The sequence below is a fragment of the Capra hircus genome, chromosome 1 (genome assembly GCF_001704415.2).
Source record: "Capra hircus breed San Clemente chromosome 1, ASM170441v1, whole genome shotgun sequence".
NCBI lineage: Eukaryota > Metazoa > Chordata > Mammalia > Artiodactyla > Bovidae > Capra > Capra hircus.
Genome location: NC_030808.1, coordinates 9,089,214 through 9,111,338, shown reverse-complemented (window position 1 = coordinate 9,111,338; position 22,125 = coordinate 9,089,214). Strand labels below are relative to the sequence as shown.

The following is a 22,125-nucleotide window of genomic DNA, read 5'->3' as shown; positions in this document are numbered from 1 at the left end:
TCTCGACTTCACTTTTTCAAAAAAATCTCCAAAGTTTTACTTTGGACACGTATTTATTGACACGAGAGAGTGTCAGCTTTAAAAAGGCCTCTTAAAAAAAAAAAAGAACTGTCTACTTACTGAAATTTTGACGCACCTGCTCTGCCACTTACCTGGCACATCTGCTCAATATTCCATCCACTGGGCAAACACCACCATACAGCTTAATCTATTTTCAAAAAATTCCTTTGTAGAACCCTCCTCTCCTCCGCCCCCAGCTTTCCCTGATCTATCCGCATAGCCTTGTAATAAACACAGTGACCATTACACTGTAAGGGGAGAGGAGGGAGGTGAGTTACTGGGATAATAAAAACATTTAACACATGAGGAGACAGAAGTTAAAACATAAAGGTAAGTCCTTGGACGTATTCACAGTCACACTTGATTTCCCTGAAAAAGTTATGGTCAAGGATTTCTGAACGGTTTCTTCATATTCTGGGAGCAGGTGTGACATCCTCCACTGAGAACACGCCTTCCTTCAGTCAGGGTGGCTCCTCTCCAGCAGTAAGTCTCCAAAATAAACAGGACACCTCAACACTCTAAGAATCTGGCGAGTTCGGGGCAAATGGTACTCGGTTAATCCAAGGTCTCCATCTGCTTTCATATAACCAAACAGGAGGATCCAAAAACAAAGAATTCGGGGACTTCCCTGGTGGTCCAGTGGCTAAGACTCCAAGCTCCCAATGCAGGGGGCCTGGGTTCAGTCCCTGGCAGGCAAAACTAGATCCCACATGCTGCAACGAAGAGTTCGCATGCCACAACTAAGATCCAAGACAGCAAATACATAAAGTAAAATCAATCAATTAAAAAAACCAGAATTCAATACACTCAGCTGTATATCTAACATCACCAAATAATTTATTTGAAATCAGAATTAAAAGAACATTTGACAGCTGTGAAATGTTTATTTATTCCATTACTTCTGGCCAGCTGAAAACTCATCTAGGACAAACTACCAGATCAAGTTTACATTACTTCTTCAGGACTGTGGTTTCTCGACAACTTCAAACTTGGGGTCTAAAAAGAGGAAAGAAAGGTTCAAACTTAGCTATACTGCAATAAAGCATATTTTCTAAAAAACTTTAATATTTATCTCACCTGTCTTCCAATTTTTTAAAGAAACATCTACATGTAAATATAACTTAAAATTTATTTACGACTTACAATGAAAAAGGCTGTATAAATTTACATATATTACGTCATTTGACTACAGCTAAGAGGACAGTATAATCTTACCCAAATGTCAGATGAGAAAACAGGGACCAGTTAACTCTCCGGAATCACATAGCCCATAATGATACTGTCAGGCATTTGATCTTAGGTCCCCACCGTTTAAGCTCTATGCTATGTGATCTCCTCCAGTGGCATTTACCCCAGAGCCTGCCACACATGCCACTGTCCTAACACATTCACACATTCAGTTCAGTCGCTCAGTCATGTCTGACTCTTGCACGCCGTGCTTCCCTATCCATCACCAACTCCCAGAGCTTGCTCAAATTACATTCATGTGTAATTGTCATTTAATCCTCCAAACAACCAATGTAAATATTCTCCACTTAAAATGATCTCCCACAGTGAATCTGTGATTACAAAGACTTACCTTCAAATGTGAAGTTAGGGAACGTATTCATGTCTGCTTTACCATACATTTGCTTAAGCTTAAAAAGCTCCCGGTCTAGGTCCTGCTGATACTCTGGGCCAGCATCAACAGGTCCTCCAGATGTCCTGTAGTGTACATGACCAAGTAAAAATGTATTTTAAGCATTAGTTTACAGAAACGAAAATAAGTTTCACATACCTTCCGAGCGTAAAGAAGAGCAGACTTTTCTGAAAGGTAACAAGTATTTCAATTTGAATGTAACCTCAAACAATTTTAAATATGAGGGTTCACACAAATGACGCAACTTCAAACAAAACATTCAAGGTCTGTCAGTATCAGTATTATTAAAAGTCAGAATCTCTCAGCGTCTGAGCAGCAATAAGGTGTAACGGCTAAGTCTATGGGCTTGGGGTGAATAACTGTTTCACTGTCAGTTCTACAATCTAGTTACTGTGTGAACTACAGCAAGGCATGAAGCACTCTAAACTCTAGTTTTTTTTTTTTGGTTTTTTTTTTTTTGGTTTTTTTTTTTTTTTTTTTTAGTTTTTTTTTTTATTTATTTTTTTTTTTTCTTACATGGTTCCAACATGAACCTCCACCTCCTCCCCAACATCTAAACTCTAGTTTCTACACCGACAACTCTAAAGTCTTACCTGACGGTGCTGAGAGAATTAAGAGATTGTGTACGTGTACCACTCATGGACCAGTGCAGTTATCTACTATCACTACGCTTTAAATCAAACACCACTGAAGGGTTTAAGTCTCTGTAAGAGCCGCCTATCAAAGAAGCAAATTACTTCCTATCCTCAGAGGTTTTACCATTTAGAAGAAAAAAAAATAACATTTATAAACATTTATGCCGAGAAGCAGTCAGGGGATAACCTTTAAAGGCACAGTTTAACAAAAAGCTACTAGAGGTGAAGGGTCACTTTTGCTAAGCTAAACAGGGAGATTTCATTTTAAAAAGGTGGCATTTGTGACAAACCATGTATTTGGGTTAGATTTTAATTTGAGACATTCTAAGACTCAAAAGCAAAGATGAGAAGGTGGGAAAGCATTGGCTGTATGTGGGGAATGCTAAGCAGCCTAGATGGAAAAGCTAGCAGGACCCAGATCACAGAAGGCCCAGAATGTAAAGCCTGGATGTCTGTATTTTGTTTGCTAAGCAATAAAATGACAAAGAGTTGTGCTTTGTAAAGATAAACACAGCATCATGGACCAGCTGGGCTTCCCTGGTGGCTCATATGGTAAAGAGTCTGCCGGCAATGCAGGAGACCTGGGTTTGATCCCTGGGTTGGGAAGATCCCCTGGAGAAGGGATACCCACTAAAGTGCTTGGAGAATCCCCATGGACAGACAAGCCTGGCAGGCTATATAGTCCATGGGGTCGAAGAGTTGGACACAACTGAGAGATTTTCACTTCATGGACCAGCAACGGGCCAATTAGACCTAATTAACTATTTGTACAAATTCTTGTTTGTCATGTTACTGTCTGCTTATCAATGAACAATATAATAAAAAAATTATAAGTGAAAATTCCATCAAGGCTAGTATTTTCACCTATGCCTATGATAAAAGCATAGGACCTTATTTGTTATTTCCACAAAAAAAATACTGAGCCAGCTCTAATTTAAGAACTTGTTAATGATGTTTCTTGTCATGGACTCAGTTTTCTTCTATATCAGCATGTACAAGAGAAACTTTCTATGATAACAGAATGCTCTGTGTCTGTGCTGTGTAACATGGTAACCACTAGCCATATCTGGTATTGAGCACCAGAAATGTGGCTAAAAGGTAAATGAGGAACTGAATTTTTATTTATACTGAATTAGAATTTGAATAGTCACATGTGGATAACAGCCCCAGAAATATATAGCGCAGTTCTAGATAGAGCCTTCAACCAGATACTTTGATGATTGACGATCATTGTCCAGTTCTTGGATCCACAAGCTTTTGGAAACATTACTCTTCCATGCCACCTTTCAAAATGTACCAGCTAGAAAAGGATTCCTTCCAAGAAGTTCCCCAAACACTCAATGTGTCACTACGTTATCACTTAACCTATTTTACCTCCTATTATATTTACTTGCTTACAAACTTTGTACCCTCGTAGACTTGAATATTATGGAAATGCAAAAATGGCTTCTTTCTTTGTAGCCCACCACTCTCAATAGTCCAGTGCTCTGCATATGATAGACAACTAAATAAAACAAAACTCTGAACTGATCTATATTACTTTCCCAAAGATTTGACAGTTAAGTTTGATAATAGCTAAAGTCATCAATCACCTTCAAAACTGTATGGTAATTGTAATTAGGTTTTCCCTGGACTTGCTTTATGCCATTTCAGAGTCCTTTGATAGTCCCAGAAATATATTAACTATGGAAGTAATGTTAAAGAAAAAATGCTGTGCTTATACATTTCTTCCCAAATCAATTTAGTGGTCCCAAGATCACTAAATTGAGAGTTAAGGATATTCTGAGTATATTTTCCCCATAATTAGTTTTATGACCTTAGGATAATCATTGTCTAAGGGGCTGAATTTTCTCAAATATGGTTCCTAAATGATTTCCAAGATCCTGGTATGGATCTTGTATGAATTGTATGGATCTTGTATGGTACAGTTGTATGAATTGACTCCAGTTTATAATAAATGACATTACAGTGGGGATATATCTAAAGTGGCATTAGATTTAATGCAATTCTCCCTGGGAATTCATAAAATTTGAGACTTAAAAAAAAAAAAATCAAGGTCCTCATCTTTTTCTTTTGGAGCAGCTAATGAGCCTGTACCACAGGGATCAGCTCAGTGAAGGTCTTAGACACTTTGAAACGCCAAGTAATTTTTTTACCATCTCAAAACTTACATACTTTGAATATGCACATTAACACCAAAGTCAACGATCTACCCACTTACTGTCGCTTAGTTCTATATTCTCTAATCTTGTCCACGAAGAGTTTCTGCACAGGATCAAGCTCCTTATTAAACGCCACTGCTGTAACACCAATGTTCCTCCTCAAAGAGACTGAGATTGCAGACTGAACGACAGAGGACAACCTGAAGAGTCTCTGAAGAATCATGGTGATACTGTTACTGGAAACAAGAACCAGCATGGGAAGATATATTAAGATAGATATAATTGTAAAACCCCTGTAAAAGTGTTACAGTGGGTACCTAATTCTACTAAGTGCTACAGAACTTACCAGAACTCAGTGAATACTAAGAACAGTCACCTGACCAAAGATCCCTTTCCCTCTCTACCCCTCACTGCAAGTGTTTTGTTTCTCAAGCAAAAGGCCCTGGGATCTAGCAGCAGTTCAGAATCACTCAGGCGTGCATGCACCTCCACTAGGTCAGATGCAGAAAGAAAGCACAAAATCTGGGATGGGTGTTTCTTCTCCACGAACTTTTTAGTCTTGACTGCCCACTCTCAGCAGAGAGACAGTAATACTGGTTCCCAAATTAGCCTACCAGGTTCTCCTGACTCCCTCAAAAGAGAAAAAGGGATATAAGCAGGGAGCCTGGAGACAGCTGCCTCAGCCTCAGTTTGCATTTCACAGGCCCACAGGGAGAGAAGTATATAGCGCAGTTATACACTCTCCCGGTGGTACAGCTGTAGGATTCCAGGCATTCACGAATACTGTAGAAACCAGATCTGAGTCCAAAAGAACCAGCAAGAAAAAACAGCAAGGGAGTCAAACAAAACAAAACAAAACAACACACACACAAGGGAGTCCACCAACAAGAGAGGGAAAATCAAGCAGTACCACCTCATCAATGAAAGAGAATTTGTGAGAAAGCCTGAATTTTAAGGACTTAAAGACCTCTAAGTTCTTAGACTTCCTGAAGCTAAAATACATGATTTCTTAACTAAAAAATTATAGTATGTATATTACAGGATGATCTCAGTTGAGAACTTACTTAAGTGTCTTGAAAAGATCTAACATAAAAGTATCAATTATATGCAAGCAGGAATTCCAAAAGAAAAAGAATAAGGAGATCACAAAAAAAATTAGAAGAAACTGCCCCAGATTAATAAAAGGCTGACCAAGCCATGTTGGAATGATAGAGTCACACTTCGATACAGCCTGGTAAAACTTCTGAACCTTAAAGTAAAACCCCAACACACTAACATGATTCCCCAGGCTTCCCAAATGAATTAAACAAGCACCGTCACACCGAACTGTTAAATTGTAACGGTACTGCTCAAAGTGTGGTCTGAGGACTGTCCGTAGTACTGTGTTACTGCTCCACTGTAGTGTCAAAATTGGGAATAAGCATTTAGAAACTTTTACAGCAATCTGACAGAGTAATTCGTACCTGCAGAATTCAATAGTGAAAGTGAAAGTCGCTCAGTCTCATCCAACTCTTTGTGGCCCCATGGACTATACAGTCCATGGAATTCTCCAGGCCAGAATACTGGAGTGGGTAGCCTTTCCCTTCTCCAGGATCTTCCAAACCCAGGTCTCCCACATTGCAGGTGGACTCTTTACCAGCTGAGCCACAAGGGAAGCAATTAAGAGTTCATACTTTGTGTCTCCATGTTTTGACTTTCATCTACTAAATTTCCAGTAATTCATTTTTACTGGATTCTTCAAAGATATCCACAAGCGCTAAGGGGAAAGCGGCCCTTTACTAGTGAGAGTTGGAAAGCATTAAGCCAGAAGACTGGAGAGTGGCACTGCAGTTCTCTAAGCACGGTGGGGATGTCCCACAGGAAATGCCTGGCAATGTCTGGAGACATTTTTGGTTGTCCTGACAGAGGGAATGTTACTAGCCTCTAGTGGGTAAAAACCAGGATGCTGCCAAAATCCTATAACAACAACAACAGCAGCCTCCCCACAACAAAGAAATATTTGGTTCAAAACGTCAATAGTGCAAGGGAAGCCCATGAACTAGCACATAAAAGACTCAAAATAAATCCTACAATCTACCATACTTCACCTACAGGATGAAAGAAAACTATCTGAATGACCTTAAGGTGCTACTTGGAGAAGGCAATGGCACCTCACTCCAGTACTCTTGCCTGGAAAATCCCTTGGATGGAGGAGCCTGGTGGGCTGCAGTCCATGGGGTCGCTAAGAGTCAGACTTGACTGAACGACTTCACTTTCACTTTTCACTTTCATGCATTGGAGAAAGAAATGGCAACCCACTCCAGTGTTCTTGCCTGGAGAATCCCAGGGACGGTGGAGCCTGGTGGGCTGCCATCTATGGGGTCGCACAGAGTCGGACACGACTGAAGCAACTTAGCAGCAAGGTGCTACTTCCCTGGCGGCTCAGATGTAAAGAATCTGCCTGCAATGCAGGAGACCCGGGTTTCATCCCTGGGTGGGGAAGATCCCCTGGAGAAGGGAATGGCAACCCCCTCCAGTATTCTTGCATGAAGAATCCCACGGAGAGAGGAGCCTGTGGGCTACAGTCCATGGAGTCACAAAGAGTCGGGGACACAACTGAGCGACCAACACCCAAGGTGCTACTTAATATCATTCTCATTTTACAGATACAGAAACTGTGGCTTAGAGATAAGAACCCGATCCCAGGTTACACAACAGCATCTGACAGGACACAAATACATTTTTAAAATTGTGCAACTCAGTGTATACTTTCCCTTTTGGCAACATACACACAAACAACATTCCCCAAGAGGGTCACCGTAACATCTGTTCAGACCTAGGTATTCTGCTAAGTACTTCCATACATATTCTCTCCTGGTACCCTTACAACAATCCTGTTAAGAAACAGAGCAAAGTATTCTTGAGCCTCCTTCACAGATAGTAAGACAGTGTGCAAGACAGGTTATTAATGATCCCCAAATCACACCTAATTGTGCATGGTTTTCTTACTGAATTCCAAACCTATACATCAACACCTCTCATCCCTTCAGAAGTCTTATCTTGCTCTCAAACTCATCTAAAAAAGGAACACATAATCTCACTATCAAAACTTGTTCCTTCTCTGTTTCATTTTTTCCCCCGACGATTTAATATCTATTGAGAAATATACACATCATTACACAAATAGGTATTGACGTGTCCGACTCTTTACGACCCCATGGACTGCAGCCCACCAGGCTCCTCCATCCATGGAATTTTCCAGGCAAGAGTAGTGGAGTGGGTTGCCGTGTCCTTCTCCAGGGGATCTTCCCGACCCGGGGATCAAATCCGGGTCTCTCGCATTGCGGGCAGACGTTTTACCGTCTGAGCCACCAGGAAATCCAAATATGTATACAGAGTATCAACTACGATTAAGTCCTCTATTCGAGTACTATGCGAGGCCACGCACGCCAGCTATGACAGGGATTGGACATACTCAAAGAAATTGGGGAACGCAACAGCTACAAAAGAACACAGCATAAGAAGAGGCCCTGTGCTGAGAGGGAGCATGGCTCTCCCGTTTACAGTGATGACTGGCCAGTCCAAGGTTAGTGCTTTCCTCCAGGAAACAGTGATGTAAAACAAAAGCTGCTTAACCAAGTTTCAGCACTACCAACATCTTTAGGTGGCGTCCAAACTTTTAAGATGACTGTTGTCTTTTTCGCTCAAGTTCTATGCCTAAAGAGTTCAGAACCACCTCCCACGCTTCCGGGATAAGCAGGCCTGGCTGCAGACCGGCCCTGCGGACATGATATGACCTTGGGCTGCCCCAGACGGGCTGCAAGTCCACGAAGCGCCGGCCTCCCTGCCGCCCGCGCCACCCTGAGAGCCAGGCTGGCCCTCAGAGCGGGATTGTCTGGCTCCTTATTCAATCTACAGCAAACATCAAGGCCGAAAGGCGCCGAGGTCGAAAATGACCCGGGACAGGCCGTGAAGGCGTCCCGGGATACAAGGTTGCTCTCTTTTCCAGCGTCCTAGAGGGAAAAGGGCATCCCAGACTTCTTGAAGAAACCCAGAACCCAAGTCCCAAGAGGCCACGTAGGTCCAGTTACCCTCCCAGTCACACTCCCAGTCACCTTGCACTCAGTGCCGAGCAGCCAGCCACCGCCGCCGCCGCCGCCCCGTTCTACTTCCGGCCCTGGCTCCGCCCCCACCCGCCTACCCGCCATCGCAATGCATTATGGGCCGCCGTTTCAGACGGTCGACGCTCACCGGACAGGAAGCGTCTCGGAGACACTGCGACCGGACGGCTCTAGGTGAGACAGAAGCCAAACAGGAGGAGGAAGTGGAGGGTAAGTGCTTCCGGGTCCTCTAGTGACGCCTCCGCCATCTTTCCTTCGCCCAACTTGACCCGCTCTCTTTTCGCCTCTCGGAAACCGTGTGGTTTACGCATGCGCCATTGGACTGGCCTGTCCCCTAGTTCAGTCGCCCCGGCCCCGAGTCAGCGTCCTATTCCTTGGTTGACGGGGGAGAGGGGGGTGTTTGTTGGGGTATACGATTGTGCAAAGTGACAGTGTAAAACAAAGCGAACTGGGGCGTTACTGCTACATTGTGCCTCGTGAGCCTCCGTTGCCTCAGGCGTCCGTTTCGCGCAACCTGCTGGGAGTTGTAGTCCCGGACCCGGGGGTGCCTGGGAGGCGGGAGGGGGGTGGTTGGAGTTTCTCTGCGCCGTTTTCGCGGGAAGGGCCCAGGGGCCTCCCACTTCGAGTCGTGGGAGCTGCGGGTCTTACTGGGAGAGACGCTGCACGTGGAGCCCGCGCCGCTGCGCTTCTCAGCCGGCTCTGGAGCGCGGGCGGGGGCGACGGGGCCGAATCCGGAGCGGGTGAGTGCGGCCGCGGGGGAGGAAGAGAGCGCGGGCCCGCGCGGGCCGGCTTCGTTCCGGGGCCTTCTCCCCCACCGCGGCCCCCCCGCGGCCGCCTCTGTGTTTTGTTTCCGCTGGTCCCCGGCGCTGTGACTCCCATTTCCGTTCGTGGAGACTTGAGGGAGCCGGGTGGGGAGGGGCGGGGGAGGCTGTGCGGGGAGGGGCGGGGGGCGCGCGGCGCGGGGCTCCGCGAGGTCGCGCGCCCCCGGGGCCCGGGTAGTTCCTGTCACCTCTCGCCGCCCCCTCCCCGCCCTGTGACCCTGCTCGGCTGTCCGCCGTGCTTCGCAGCCGCCGCGGTCGGAATCACCTGATCCCGACGCCCCTGGGATCTCGCAGGACGATGCCATATCGATCTTTTGCCAACTCAGCGATGCGCTCTCCCTTCCCGTCCAGTGGTCTTTCTAGAATTGTCTTGCAGTTGCGTTAAAGCCATCTGTTTAATGTCTGGGACATTGGGTTTCTTTTAAAAACGAGGAAGTGAAACGAGAAAACGATGGGTTACTGTAGCTTGTCAGCTTTTTAAGTTTGCTTTTGCAGGCTGGAAGATAAGCCAACAACGTCTTTGTGTTTAGGAATCCCAGTTTGATTAGGTTAACGGCAGGGAGGACCACGCCTAATGTTGCACTGCAAGAGATTAGTGATTTAGAAAGACTCGCGGTAGTTCTGAGTCGTGGAGGCAGCAAAGGTTTAGAAGGGTCCACGTAAGCAAAGAACTGGGCAGGGATAACGTTCTTAGGTATTGTATTGTCTTAATGTCAAAAGAAACTGGGTCAACTAGTTCGAAACTGGAGGGAACAATAAGTTCTCTCTCTCTTAGGATTTGATCCAAGCTTTCCAGCCTTAATTATTTTCAGACAAATTCTGACGCTAGATGGACTTATGTCAGTTTTACCTGGATTGCGTTTACAGGAGCAGTGACATGAGGCGTATATCATCTTAAAATAAGAATCTAAATAATGAGCTAGGTGTTTAATGGAGGAGCAGGTGGAGGCTGAACAATTAAAACTGTCGACTTGTCTCCTTCCAGTTTTCATTTATAAAACTTTAAGTCTAAAGGAAAATTCAGAAAATTATACACTGAAATTGTACAAGGTACACCGTCACCCCCAGAGACATCACGTTTGCCACACTTTTTCCACACTTGCTTTCTCTCTGGATGTATACACACAGATGTCTGTATTTACTTTTTCTTAGCTATTGACTTTTATCTTTAAAAATAAAAAATGTCTTTTTTCTCAGAATATTTAATAGTATTTTTTAACTTGAGAAAAACTCCCAGATTACATTTGTGTTTATTTATCCTTCATTTACTTACTGTCCTTCACTATGAAAAATTATTCTAAACTCGAATAATGTGCTCCAATGGAGGAGAATCCTCAAATTTATCTGTGGCTTTAAAAGATAGTGGTAAATATAACTATTTTAAAGAATACTAGCCTTTCCTGGAATTTTTAGTTAAATATAAATTTGTATTGTTTTGTGAAGTGTTCTGAACGCAGGTTAGGTTTAATCCAGGAAAAACCAGTGTCAAGGAACATTTTCCTGTGTGGAAAGTCTCCAAGTAATGCTGTCTTCTCCATTTTTTTAAGTATTGACATAGAATCCTGGGCAGTTGGCTCAAGGAGAAGAGCTAAGACCCACTCAAGCATTGACGGCAAAGATTTGGACAGCTTGCCAAATGTCTCCATTGCTTTAGGCTAAATTTAGAGAATTGAGAAAGAAGATCAGTTCAGAGATTTAAGTAACACAGTGTTTTCCAAAAGTGTATTGGATTCATTGCCGCCCACCCCCACCCTGGCTTTGGCACCTTTTAGAGTCCGATCTCTAACTTTTTTGAAAGATCACAGTATAAGTTTCTTTTAACAACTCTCTCAGTGCTTCTGTCAAAAGGTGTGCCGAATATCCCTGTTGATCAAAGCCCTTAGGGCCATTTCTCCAGTAATTACAGAAAACTGGATTCATCTTTTGGTGGGTGTGAGACAAAAGACACAACCAAGCCAAAGATCAGGAGAAGAGATTTATTACTTAGAGCAAGAAGAACACTGGGGGATCTTTCCCAAAGCAGCAAAATTGGGAAAAGTTTTAAGCTAAGGGTACATGCATATTTATGAAGGAGCTTGAAGAGGAGAGTTCAAGATAGGATTGGGGCAGAGGTTGACAGCAACCAAGCTTTAGTTGATTGAAGTCACAAAGGTCAGAAAAGATCAATGTTATCATCCTTTGGGTTATAGTTGATCTAGTGGTTGCCACTAGAGGAGGGTTTAAATTCTGCAGAGCAGCTCAAGAAAGTGCTTCAGGCTAATCTTTACCATGGAAACAGAACCTGGTGTTTTTATACTGATTTGCTATCTTTGCTATTGTTATTCCTTAAGAGCATTATTACTGAGATCTATTCAAGGGTAAGCATTGTGGTTAGGCTTAGATCTCAAAATGGCTTAGGACAAAAATGGCTTCTGTCAAAAGCCATGCCTGATTCTTCTTTTCTGGGGACCTCTTACCCTATCTGCTTACAGTGCTTTCTTTTTTTTTTTTTTTTTAATTGTTTATTTGAATTTTATTGGTCATGCTGCATGACCTGTGGGATATTAGTTCCCTGACTAAGGCTGGAAACCATGCCGCCTACATTGGAAGCATGGAACTTTAATCACTGGACCACCAGGGAAATTCCTAAAGTTCTTTCTGCTTTTCTGAAGTCCCTAGAAAATTCACTCATTTTAAAAGTTGGTTATGGAAATGGGAGTGGGCTTGCTCGTGGACCCTGAAAGATAAAACGTAAATGACCCTTTTAAATGCTGTCCTGCTATAATATAAGCCTTAGTCCATTTCTCACCTTTTTTGGTACGGTTTTTATGCTTTGTTGTGTGTTCATTATCTCCTTGTTTCTGACTGTTACTAAAGTTCCGTAGTGTGCGCTGCTTCCACATTTTCTTGTGTCTGCAGTACTCTCTTATCACGGGTTCGTGTATTGGCTCCTGCTTTCAGCTGTCTCCAGCAAAGCTACCCTTAACATACTATTATCAATCACTGTGAGAATGTCTCTGGAATGCTTATCTGAGGGCAAGATTGCTGGGTCATAGGTATAATCACTTTATTTGAGCAAGTGCTGCTAGCTGTTTCTCCAGAGTAGTCAGTCCTGTCTGTCTTCCCTCAGCAGAGGCAGGATCCCTGTGCTCCAAGGTCCCTGCTGCTCCTCTTTTCAGTATTCAACATTCTGATCTTTGCCACACACACACACAGAATAAGGTGAATAGCTTGAACGTGAGCATCTCCTCGTGTCCTTAGCCAGTTTGGTTTCCCTTTAGGTGAGTTTCCTTCTCTACCTACTTTGCTAATTTGTTCTGACTTTTGGGGGATTATTATCAACTTGTTCACTGTGTATTCCAGTTATTATTTGCTTATCATATATGGATATTGGAAATGTCTTTCTCTACGCTATAACCTGTCTACTGTCTTAACTTCTATGTAATGAAATTATCAATTTTTTTCATATGATATATGTTTTTGGAATTTTAAGAAATGAATCCTTTTTTATCCACAAGAAAAATTCCACCACTTCCTTCTATTAGTTTTATAGCTTTACCTTTAACATTTAAGTCATCTAGATTTCTGGAGTCAATTATGTGGTGTGAAATGGTTCTCATCAGTCTGTTCAGCCACTCAGTTGTGTCTGACTCGTTGCGACCTCATGGACTGCAGCACACCAGGCCTCCCTGTCCATCACCTACTCCCGGAGTTCACTCAAACTCATGTCTGTTGAGTCAGTGATGGCATCCAACCATCTTCCCCTCTGTTGTCCCCCTCTCCTCTTGCCTTCAGTCTTTCCCAGCATCAGGGTCTTTTCCAATGAGTCAGCTCTTTGCATCAGGTGTTCAAAGTATTGGAGCTTCAGCGTCTGTCCTTCCAGTGAATATTCAGGGCTGATTTCCTTTAGGTCTGACTGGTTTGATCACCTTACAGTAAGGGATTCTCAAGAGTATTCTCCAACACCACAGTTCAAAAGCATCAATTCTTTGGCATTCAGCTTTCTTTATAGTCCAACTCTCATATAACTACTGGAAAAACCATAGCTTTGACTAGACGGACCTTTGTCAGGGGAAAAACCATAGCTTTGACTAGACGGACCTTTGTCAGGGGAAAAACCATAGCTTTGACTAGACGGACCTTTGTCAGAAAAGTAATGTCTTTGCTTTTTAATATGCTGTCTAGATTGGTCATAGCTTTTCTTCCAAGGAGCAAGCGTCTTTTAATTTTATGACTGCAGTCACCACCTACAGTGATTTTGGAGCCCAAGAAAATAAAATTTGTCATTGTTTCCGTTGTTTCCCCATCTGTTTGCCATGAAGTGATGGGACCGGATGCCATAATCTTTGTTTTTTTGAATTGAGTTTTAAGCCAGCTGTTTCACTCTCCTCTTTAACTTTCATCAAGAGGCTCTTTAGTTCCTCTTCACTTTCTGCCATAAGGAAGTGAATTTGAGGTTATTGTGTATCATCTGTGTATTTGAGGTTATTGATATTTCTCCTGGCAATCTTGATTCCAGCTTGTGCCTCACCCAGCCCAGCATTTTGCATGATGTACTCTGCATATAAGTTAAATAAGCAGGGTGACAATATACAGCCTTGATGTACCCCTTTCCCAATTTGGAACCAGTCTGTTGTTCCATGTCCAGTTGTAACTTGCCTTTTGACTTGCATACAGATTTCTCAGGGGACAAATAAGGTGGTCTGGTATTCCGATCTCTAAGAATTTTTCACAGTTGTGATCTACACAGTCAAAGGCTTTGGCATAATCAATAAAGCAGAAGTAGGTGTTTTTCTTTCATTTGCTTGCTTTTTCTATGATCCAGTGGATGTTGGCAGTTTGGATCCCTGGATCTTCCCGAGCCAGGGATTGAACCCAGGTCTCCCGCATTGCAGGCAGATTCTTTACCAGCTAAGCCCCAAGGGAAGCCCAAGAATACTGAAGTGGGTAGCCTATCCCTTCTCCAGCATATCTTCCCAACGCAGGAATTGAACCGAAGGCTCCTGCATTGCAGGTGGAATTCTTTACCAACTGAGGTATCAGGGAAGTCCAAAAATGGCAGCTATTTGAAATACAGGAGCCCCAAGGATCTGCTCATCGGTGAAAGTTGCTCAGTTGTGTCTGACTCTTTGCAACCCCATGGGCTGTCTTTACAGTCCATGGAATTCTCCAGGCCAGAATACTGGATTGGGTAAGCTCTTCCCTTCTCCAGTGGATCTTCCCAACCCAGGGATCAAACCCAAGTCTCCCCGCATTGCAGGCAGATTCTTTACCAGCTGAGCCACCAAGGAAGCCTCTTTGGTTGTTATAACATTCATTTATGAAACACACTTTAATACAGTGCCTACAAAAGGAGCGGCACTGTTCAAAGTTCTGTGTATACATCTGTCAACAAACACGCCTTCCCAGGTGAGCTTACGCTATTCTAGAAGGTCGGTCCCTACTGGGTTATTGCCACCAGTGTTTTGCCTTAGTGCTTCTGTTGAATTCCACAGTTTTAACACATAGTATCAGTTAAGAAATAGGCTTTATGAAGAAAGGAAAGACTGACTAGGCTGTGGTCAGCGAGAAAGGAAAACAAAAGCCCTTCATTCTTCTGTCATCCCAGACAAAACCTGCTGGGGCCTAGGCATTCTGCTGGACGTGCATGATGCGTATCTGTTCCAGTGGGGAGCCCCATCCTCTTATTATTATTCTTTCTTGTTATAAAGGAGCTGTGAGAGGAGCCTTTATAATGAGGGAGAAATCAGATCATTTTTGTACCGGAAAGTCTAGATTCGGATGCCAGAATTTGGAGACTAAGTTATCAGAAAACCAGCTCCCCAGTAGTTGGAGATTTTTGGACTTGAGGAGAGTTACAACCCTCTCTAAAGTGGGAAAGAAGACTTACTAGTTTCCTAGAACTACAGTAACAAATTACTACAAACTTAGTGGCTTGAAAACTCCAACTTACTATCATATGTTCTTGAAGTCAAAAGTCTGAAATGGGTCATTCTGGGCTAAAATCAGGTGTTGGCAGAGTTGTATTTCTTCTGGAGGCTCTGGGGGGAGGGTCTGTCTCCTTTCTTTTTCAAAATTTTAGAGACTGCCTGTCTTCCTTGTATTCCGGCTCTTTTTTTTTCGTCTTCAAAGCCAATCACAGCCAGTCAGTCGTCCTCACTTTGAATCTTTCTGGATCTCTCTAGATTATTCCTCTCTTGATGATTCTTGTGGTTTCACTGGACTCACATGGATAATCAAGGATGATCTCTGTATTTTAAGGTCAGCTGATCAGTAAACGTGCCAAGAGGCACAGTGGGAAAGAATCTTGTCTGCCAGTGCAGGAGATGCAGGAGATGTGAGTTCACTCCCTGGGTCTGAAGATCCCCTGGAGGAGGAGATGGCAACCCACTCCAGTATTCCTGCCTGGGAAATTCCATGGGCAGAGGAGTCTGACAGGCTACAGTCCATGGGGTCTCTAATAGTCAGACCCAGCTGGCTGACTGAGCACGCACAACAACCTGTAACTTACAGCATTAACACCTTGGAAATGGCCATAAAGGAATGCCAACATATGCAGCTGTTTTATACATTACTTAGCATTTTATAAAATTATAGCAAATGGTACAGAATGGCACATAATGTATCAATGGTCCAAAAATCAATGGAAGCTTAATGTCGTAAGTAAAAATTTTACATGCAAGAATTAAAAACTGATGTAATAGTTTGATTAAAAGGTGTAAAACCACATCTGAAAAATAATCATAAAGAATTCTAGTGTGTAATCAGGGCAGTAATTCACATATCTATGATTTTGTTACTTTATTTTGCCATTTGAGAATATTGTACTGGCGTGTATAAGGTATGTAATTTGTAACATAAATCATAGCTTGTGTTAATTTTTAATTGGCTAATTTTTAATTTAGCTTACTCTGTCAATAGTGGTTTATAGTAAACTCTGCTAATAAAGTACAGCTTTTTAGCTGGACAGTTGTACATTTTTCAGCTCCATGTTGATCCCCCTCGTCCCCTCCAAGCTGTGTGGCATGTGATTATCTTAGTTCCCTCACCAGGGATCAGACTCACATGCCCTGCAGTGGAAGTGCAGAGTCCTAACCACTGGGAATTCCCATGTTGATTTTTAAGGTGCAGGTTTAAATCTGTTATTAAGACCGAGTCGACATGCCTTTCACTTGATTTTGAAGTAATCTTGTTGACTGAGACTAGGGTCAAAAACATCCCAGTAAATCCAAGGGAATGATATTGATGTCATGGCAGACTGGTAAACACCATTTAAACAAAAACTGGTTTATAAATATTGCTTGTGGATTTTCTTTTATATATGAAGATTGCGTCCTCTTCTGCTTACCCTCATGTTTTATTTGATTTGGGTCTTTACTTCTTGTGTAACGTGTCTGCTTATGCATTTCAGATGTCTTAAAATTTAACTCTTGTAGGGCTGAACTTTTGAAATACTTCAGCCATGACGAAAAGAGAAGCAGAGGAGCTGATAGAAATCGAGATTGATGGAACAGAGAAAGCAGAGTGCACAGAAGAAAGGTTGGTATTTTTTTAATTTACTACTTTTTATAAACATGCCTAATTAAAATAAGAATAGCCAAGTTCTTTGAGGACCTTTTTTTTTTTCCTCCCAACTGACCTCAGCATTTTGAGGGATAATGTATTGCCTTTTTCCTCTGACTTGATGGTTTTGTAGCTGGGAGGAAAAGATAGTTTTAAACTAAAGATGGTAGTAAGCATAGCTAATAATGGTCAAGCAGTTGATTGTGGTCGTTTCTACCCTTCAGGCACTGTTGGATTCTTTTTCCTTTTGTCAGTGCTGATTTCTTTTATTTCAGTAAGAGTTTAATTCACAGCCTGAACTAGTTGCAAATAGTAACTATCAGGAGTACATCAGTAAATGAGACTCTAATCTGCCCTGGTAGAGACTGTGTTATATTTGAAGAAGCACACAGCTGTATGAGCCATCAGGCAGGCAGGCAGGCAGGCAGTTCAGTTGCTTAGTCATGTCTGACTCTTTGCAACCCCATGGACTGCAGCACGCCAGGCCTCCCTATCCATCACCAACTCCCAGAGCTTGCTCAAACTCATGCCCATCGAGTCAGTGATGATATCCAACCATCTCGTCCTCTATCGTCCCCTTCTCCTCCTGCCCTCAAATCTTTCCCAGCATCAGGGTCTTTTCCAATGAGTCAGGTCTTTGCATCAGGTAGCCAGAGTATTGGAGCTTCAGCTTTAGCATCAGTCCTTCCAGTGAATATTCAGTACTGATTTCCTTTAGGATTGACTGGTTTGGTCTCCTTGCAGTCCTTGGACTGGAAGACTCTCAAGAGTCTCCTTCAACACCACAGTTCAAAAGCATCAATTCTTCGGTGCTCAGCTTTCTTTATAGTTCAACTCTCACATCCATACATGACTACTGGAAAAACCATAGCTTTGACTAGACGAACCTTTGTCAGCAAAGTCATATCTCTGCTTTTTAATAAGCTGTCTAGGTTGGTCATGAGCCATCATAGTACTAAGCATATAGAGAATTGAAAGGTGTTAGTTTTTGGTATAGTAATAGAATACTGTTACTCCATTAAGGAAGGTGGGCAGTGGTAATGAGTTCAGGATCCAAGGAGAGAATATGACTGAAAAGAGGGATTTAGGAGTCAAGAAGGACAAGGAAGGTAATGATTAATGGTCCTAGTTTACTCTGGAAAGCAGGAGCTGAGATAATGTACTAAAAGTAAGAGGGGCTGAAGAGTGGTACAGAACTTCAGTAGAGTAACAGGTTTAGAAGAACTCCAGTGGGAATAGACAGATTACTAAGGTTGAGTAGCTTGCTGAATGTTGAGCGTGCAGCTGAGATGAAAGACCTGAAATTGTTTAAAAATTGTTATTTTATTGTGGTAAGAACATTTAACAGTATCTGCCCTCAGTAAATTTTTAAGTGTACCATACAGTATTGTCAGCTATAGGCACAATCTTGTGCAATAGATCTTTTGCAACTTTTCTGTCTTGCATAATTGAGATTTTTGTGCCAGTTAATTAGCAGCTCTTCTGCCCTGAGGCCATGATTACTCATGAAGCCATGGTTACTCAGGCTGCCTCATCTGCTCAGGCAAGATGTCTTGCTCTAGCTCAAAATACAAACCTCGTTTTAGTGCCCCCACCCTGTCCTCTCCCATCATGCCCTGGCATGGAAACGTATTCTTGGCCAAAAAGGTCTAAAATACCTTGATGTGATTACACAGGAGACATTAAGTTTTGAATGGAGCTTTTCAGCATGTTTGATTATGCTATTGTCTCCAGCAGAAGAAACAATAGGCTATATATATATGCATACATATACTTATTTATGTAGCACTTTACTCCAGAACTTTGCAGCTTAAAACACCCAACAGTTATTCTTGCACCGAGTTTCTCAGAGTCGGAAGCCTCTCATCCAGTCAGTTAGCTGCTTGGTTCTGGCTCAAAGACTCTCTAGAGCTTGCAGTTAAGCTGTCTGTCTGGGCTACAGTCATCTGAAGTGTTGGCTGATGGTAACATATCTGTTTCTAAAATCACTCATAAGACTGGTGACAGGAGCATTCACTTCCTCAGCACATGGGCTTCTGTGTAGGGCTGCTCGCCACATGGCGGCTGGCTTTCCCTAAAGCAAATGGCCGGAGGGAGCGTTCACCACAGTGTCTTCTTGAATAAGCTGATCTAAGAAGCAGCACTTGTATCACTCTGCCACAGTCCTTTGGTCACACAGTCTAGGCTTGGGACAGTTTGTGAGGGAACTGTGTTTGAGCTGTCTTGAAGCCTGGCATGAATATAGTTATGTTTTTGTATACACATATATGTATAAATGATCCACAGAGTGTAAATTTTTACTGTTTGACTTCGTAGAGAAAACCTTTGTTGATGTCTCTTGTAAGGTTGGTAGTTACTGTGATTGTAGCTACTGTTGACCTGGGGAGTAGCTATGTGAAGCAGGCAGTTAGAGCTGTCTAGTTGTAGCAGAGTGCTGTGCAGGAATGTCGATCCAGTGATGTGAGATCATCCACATTTTCTCAAGCGAAATTGGTAATCAGATTTTTTTATATGGATCTCCCAAGGTTTAAATGATGGCAACAGAATATTAAAAAATGTTTTAAATGTTGAGCCTATGTAAAATGGGTCCTTAAAAATCTGTGTTAAAGTGACATCTGACTCTTGTAAAGATTATTGTTACCAAAAAAAAGAAATATATAGCCCACTCTGCTATATGCTGAAGAATTTGTGAAAATATCTACATAGGCAAAAGACCCAATTAATCTACCTTAACAAATAGTAATAATAATAAAATGTTTATTATTTTAAAATAATTTTTTTTCAGTCATGAGTGGTCTCTTTTATAAATTTTAAGTTTTAGGAATTTAGGCCACATATATTCACTGAATATCATGTATTTATTGAATTATACATGGAATTTATGTGAAAATGTAACGACAAATTTTTAAGAACACACTTTTAGACAACTGTGAGATATAAACCATATTTAAATTAAACATGTGAAACTTGATTGAATTGTAGATTTACCAATTCAGCAAATACTTACTGGTATCTACTTTCCATTTGGCCTCAAGTAAGGATTCACAAAAGATATGTAGAATTACTTACCAAAGATTTTACTGTTAAGGAACTTAACGGTTTTTTGTAGAAGTTAGAATATGAAGTAAAAATGCAAAAGAGCACATAGAGAGTTTTAAAGGAAGAATATAACTTTTTAAGGTGAATCTAGACTGATTATAACCAGTAGTTTTCAGATTAGATTAGATGGAAAATATTTTATATAACCTGTATTTTCATATCTTATAACTTGTATTATTGTATTGATTTTGGGAAGTAGAGCTACCATACAAGTTTTGAGGAGACTTTGATATTCCTTTCTGAGCCTGAAATTCTTCAAAATAACTTGGAAATATAAATGCAGACATTTCCCCTTAAATATTTTAGTGTAAGCAATATTAGTATGCACATACACACACACATACATATGTGTGTGTGTGTATGATGTAGTCTATTTGCAAAGGTGCCTTAAATTTCAAGCTTGCATTTCTTTGTGTAATGTGGTTCGTTATTAAGTTTGACAACACTAGTTGATGATGAGCCTACCACTATGAAAGGTGTCTGTGCAGAAATGAGTTTCAAAGACCAGAAATGTGTTTTGGAATTGAATTTTGTTTTGAACATATTGTTGGGTTAATATCCAGGGTAAGAAGGTAATTGTTAACCATTACATTCTTTAACACTGGGCCCTCTAACACTGTATTCTTCAGTATTGTAGAACAGACCTACACTCCAGCTGAATGTGTAAGTCAGGCCATAGACATCAATGAGCCAATAGGCAATTTAAAGAAACTACTAGAACCAAGACTACAGTGTTCTTTGGATGCTCACGAAATTTGCCTGCAAGATATCCAGGTATTATTATTTTCTTTTTGAGATTTGTATTTCAGCATTTATGTCTGCATTAGAAACGGCTTTGTTGTTACTATTGGCCTTTTCTAACTATAGCCTTTATCTACCCTTTCTCTCCATTTGACCTATATTTTTATAAAATGTAAGCATTTAGAAATAGTGTTCTTTCAGAAACATTTCTTCCATTTAGAATTATTTTTCAAAGATTGAGTAATAAATCAAACTTTCCTTTTTCACCTGGACAAATGTAAAATGAGAAGTTTAAATACAGTTTAATCAGAGCTTAAACGTAGTGAGAAGCACATTGACCTTGAAAGTTGAAAAACTGTACCCTCACATCCTGTTTCTAACTAACTTTTAACTTGTTTGTCCATTCGTTTCCTCCTTTTTTAGATTTTTGACCAAATGATTTTATATTCCTTTCCATCTGTGTTTGCTCCAGCAGTATATTTTGGATAAAAATTTAAATACCACTATATGTATATATCTCGGAGATTGTTGCAATAGGAGTTTACCTGTGGTAATATAATAATAATATGTTTGTAGTATATTTATAGTCATGTTTTATGGTATTTTTTCAAGAAAGGGAGTATTTTTATGTATAAAAAGTAGTTGCCTATATAGGGTTACTCAAATAGTTTCTTCAGACCTTTCTTGAACATATGAATAAGTACTAGGGATTTATTTTGTTTTTCTAATGCTGTATTACATAGATCATGTCATCTTTTCGAATGTTTGGTTTGGTTTATTCTTCACTCCTCCTCCCTCTGCTTTGTATTATAGCTATTCCACAAATCAGAACTTCTGCCTTAGTTTTTTAAAAATTCAAATCATGTATCTCCTCTATTTTTAAATAAGATACTGATGTAGAATAGGTTGAAATGTTTTGGTGAAATTTGTGAATTTTAGTTGCCATCTAACCATACTTTTTTTCCCCAGCAAGCTAATAAATACTAGGGAAGGAGAGGAGGGAAGTTGCTCTTCTAAAGAGAATATATGTGAGTCTAATAATATTGTGATTTAAGGTTTTTCTTCTCTCAGCTGTGAATTAACATAATTCATAGGGGTGAATTAACATAATCTTTTTGAACGGTAACTTAGTATTTAGTGTCTTACTGTTGAATGTGAAATATTTAGCAGCTTTCCTCAAGGAATTTTCTTAAGTGCTCCCCTCAGTGAGCAAAGGCATAAATTGCATAGCTGTGCGGAAAGTAAAAACATCTCAAATGATCCAAAAATAGGGAATGAGATAAATAAATTCTGTTGATTAGAATTCAAGGCAGCCGTTAAAAATAA

The 22,125-nt window shown here is 41.3% G+C and overlaps 2 protein-coding genes across 6 annotated transcripts in view; one reads left to right on the top strand and one right to left on the bottom strand.

Annotated features, from left to right (window-relative positions):
• Positions 873 to 8,805, bottom strand: ATP5J (ATP synthase, H+ transporting, mitochondrial Fo complex subunit F6). 2 transcript variants are annotated; one of them, XM_005674730.3, is made up of 4 exons: positions 8,727 to 8,805; positions 4,556 to 4,732; positions 1,640 to 1,764; positions 873 to 1,056 (listed from the first exon to the last, which is right to left on the bottom strand). In XM_005674730.3, the coding sequence occupies exons 2-4, from the start codon at positions 4,717 to 4,719 to the stop codon at positions 1,019 to 1,021; spliced, it is 327 nt and encodes a 108-aa protein (XP_005674787.1). In that variant the 5' UTR covers positions 4,720 to 4,732; positions 8,727 to 8,805; the 3' UTR covers positions 873 to 1,018. The 2 variants fall into 2 exon arrangements, with proteins under 2 accessions (XP_005674787.1, XP_005674786.1); XM_005674729.2 differs by lacking the exon at positions 8,727 to 8,805 and adding an exon at positions 8,591 to 8,681.
• GABPA (GA binding protein transcription factor alpha subunit) overlaps positions 8,596 to 22,125 on the top strand; it is a 40,351-nt gene continuing 26,821 nt past the window's right edge. Inside the window, exons 1-4 of one of the 4 annotated variants that reach the window (XM_013965498.2) lie at positions 9,558 to 9,792; positions 12,530 to 12,677; positions 16,833 to 16,935; positions 20,688 to 20,832. In XM_013965498.2, coding sequence (XP_013820952.1) covers positions 16,859 to 16,935; positions 20,688 to 20,832 — 222 coding nt within the window. In that variant the 5' untranslated portion in view covers positions 9,558 to 9,792; positions 12,530 to 12,677; positions 16,833 to 16,858. Of the gene's footprint in view, positions 9,337 to 9,557; positions 9,793 to 12,118; positions 12,678 to 16,832; positions 16,936 to 20,687; positions 20,833 to 22,125 lie in introns of those variants that run through there. The other 3 variants (XM_005674733.3, XM_018050922.1, XM_005674734.3) reach the window with 3 other exon arrangements.

Bases quoted from the DNA above. Each gene is read 5' to 3' on its own strand.
- ATP5J (XM_005674730.3), bottom strand. From the start codon at position 4,719: ATGATTCTTCAGAGACTCTTCAGGTTGTCCTCTGTCGTTCAGTCTGCA. The intron at 1,765-4,555 runs GTAAGTGGGTAG...TGTACACTACAG, and splicing joins GAATATAGAACTAAGCGACA to GACATCTGGAGGACCTGTTG. The intron at 1,057-1,639 runs GTAAGTCTTTGT...TCCTCTTTTTAG, and splicing joins CCCTAACTTCACATTTGAAG to ACCCCAAGTTTGAAGTTGTC.